Raw genomic sequence first — 1,443 nt, forward strand, 5'->3', positions numbered from 1 at the left:
GCCGGGTCTCATGAACAAGAGGTGCGTCATCGCGGCCCCGTGAACTCCAATCATCACGTCAGAGGAGTTCAGCGATCGGTATATCTTGGCGAGCTCAGTCGTTCTGTCAGGGCGGAGGACTTCGACCCTGAACCCGATTTTGGCCGCCAGGTTCACCAATTCGGGCTCGTTCTCGATCCCTCTCGACCCGTTTCGTGACACGACCACGAGTCTGGGCCGTGAATCGGGTGTCCGTATCCGTTGCTGCTTGTTATCTGCACCTCCTTCTTCTTGTTTGATGTGCTCGATTCTTGGCTTGTAAGACTCATCGAGCAGGTTTCGAAAGTCTCGAATAGTCTTATTGTTCTCCATCTTGGTCGAATCGATGGCGAGCTCGTCGTGAATCTTGAGGCCTACTATGGCCTCAGGGAAGCAGTGTACCCTCTTATCGCTGCCGAAGTCGATGGGGTCGAAATCGGAGAGCCTGGAGAGGATGTTCGCGTACTTGCTTACCCACCAGTCGTGATACTCCAATATCACGAACACGACTTTCCTATTGAACTTCTGCGAAGTTACATAGAGAGGGATTATCCCATCGTTGAACTCGTGGTAGACATTCCCGGTGTACCCACCGGTCGAGAAGAACACCGCCGGGACGTCGTGGACCACGTCGCAAGCCGAGCCGGTTTCGTTGGTCGGGCGAAGGCGGAGCTCGTCGATCCTGCTCATGGTGTCGGCCTCCCATTTGCGAGTGTAGGGTCTTATCCTCTCCTGCCGTGTGGTGTTGGAGTTGAAAAGAAAGACGGAGGAAGAGCTCGCCTCCGTGCGCACGTCGCCGCGCATGTAGCACACGTCGGTGCGCTTCGCGGTGCGGTCGCAGCAGATGGTGCTGTTGGCGACTGTAGAGCAGGGGGCGGGGGATGAATCTGCGCCGAGGGCATCGTCGCTGATGTTGCCGGTTGGAACGCGTAGGAAGGTGAAAGAGAGAACGGAGAAGAGGAAGAGGAGGAGGAGGAGGAGATGATGGGCCGATTTGGGCTTTTTGGGATCGGAGTGGACGAGGGGGAGGAGGTGGTTGGACTCAGAGGAGTCTGAGCGGCGATGAACCATTGGGATTGATTGGAGGAGGAAGAAGAAGAGGAGAGTTTTTGAGTGGGGAATGGGATGAGAGAAGTGCAGGTATTTATTTGTAGTCGTTTCGGGGTTTGGAGGGGAAGGAAGCGTGTTTCGGTATACAGTGGCAGCCTGGGAGCTGCAGAGATAGGAGGTGGGTTTTGACTTGGAAATGGTCACAAAAAGAGCGAATGTCCTTTTTTTTTGCATTTATGCCCTTGGGAAATGTTGGTTTATTTATTTAGCCTTTCGTAACAACTTAATTGGATTTACATATTTCTGAAGTATTAAATCTTATCAATGTGAGCCAGGGTTGGGTGAGGTTACCTATGAATCATTGTTAGGATATAC

At 52.9% G+C, this 1,443-nt stretch overlaps 1 protein-coding gene across 1 annotated transcript in view; it reads right to left on the reverse strand.

The window, feature by feature from the left end:
• The window catches only part of LOC109831329, a 2,459-nt gene extending 1,217 nt beyond the window's left edge, over positions 1 to 1,242 (reverse strand). Inside the window, exon 1 of the mRNA XM_020398660.1 lies at positions 3 to 1,242. Coding sequence (XP_020254249.1) covers positions 3 to 1,089 — 1,087 coding nt within the window. The 5' untranslated portion in view covers positions 1,090 to 1,242. The remainder of the gene's footprint in view (positions 1 to 2) is intronic.

The sequence above is a fragment of the Asparagus officinalis genome, chromosome 2 (assembly GCF_001876935.1).
Source record: "Asparagus officinalis chromosome 2, Aspof.V1, whole genome shotgun sequence".
Classification (NCBI taxonomy): Eukaryota; Viridiplantae; Streptophyta; class Magnoliopsida; order Asparagales; family Asparagaceae; genus Asparagus; species Asparagus officinalis.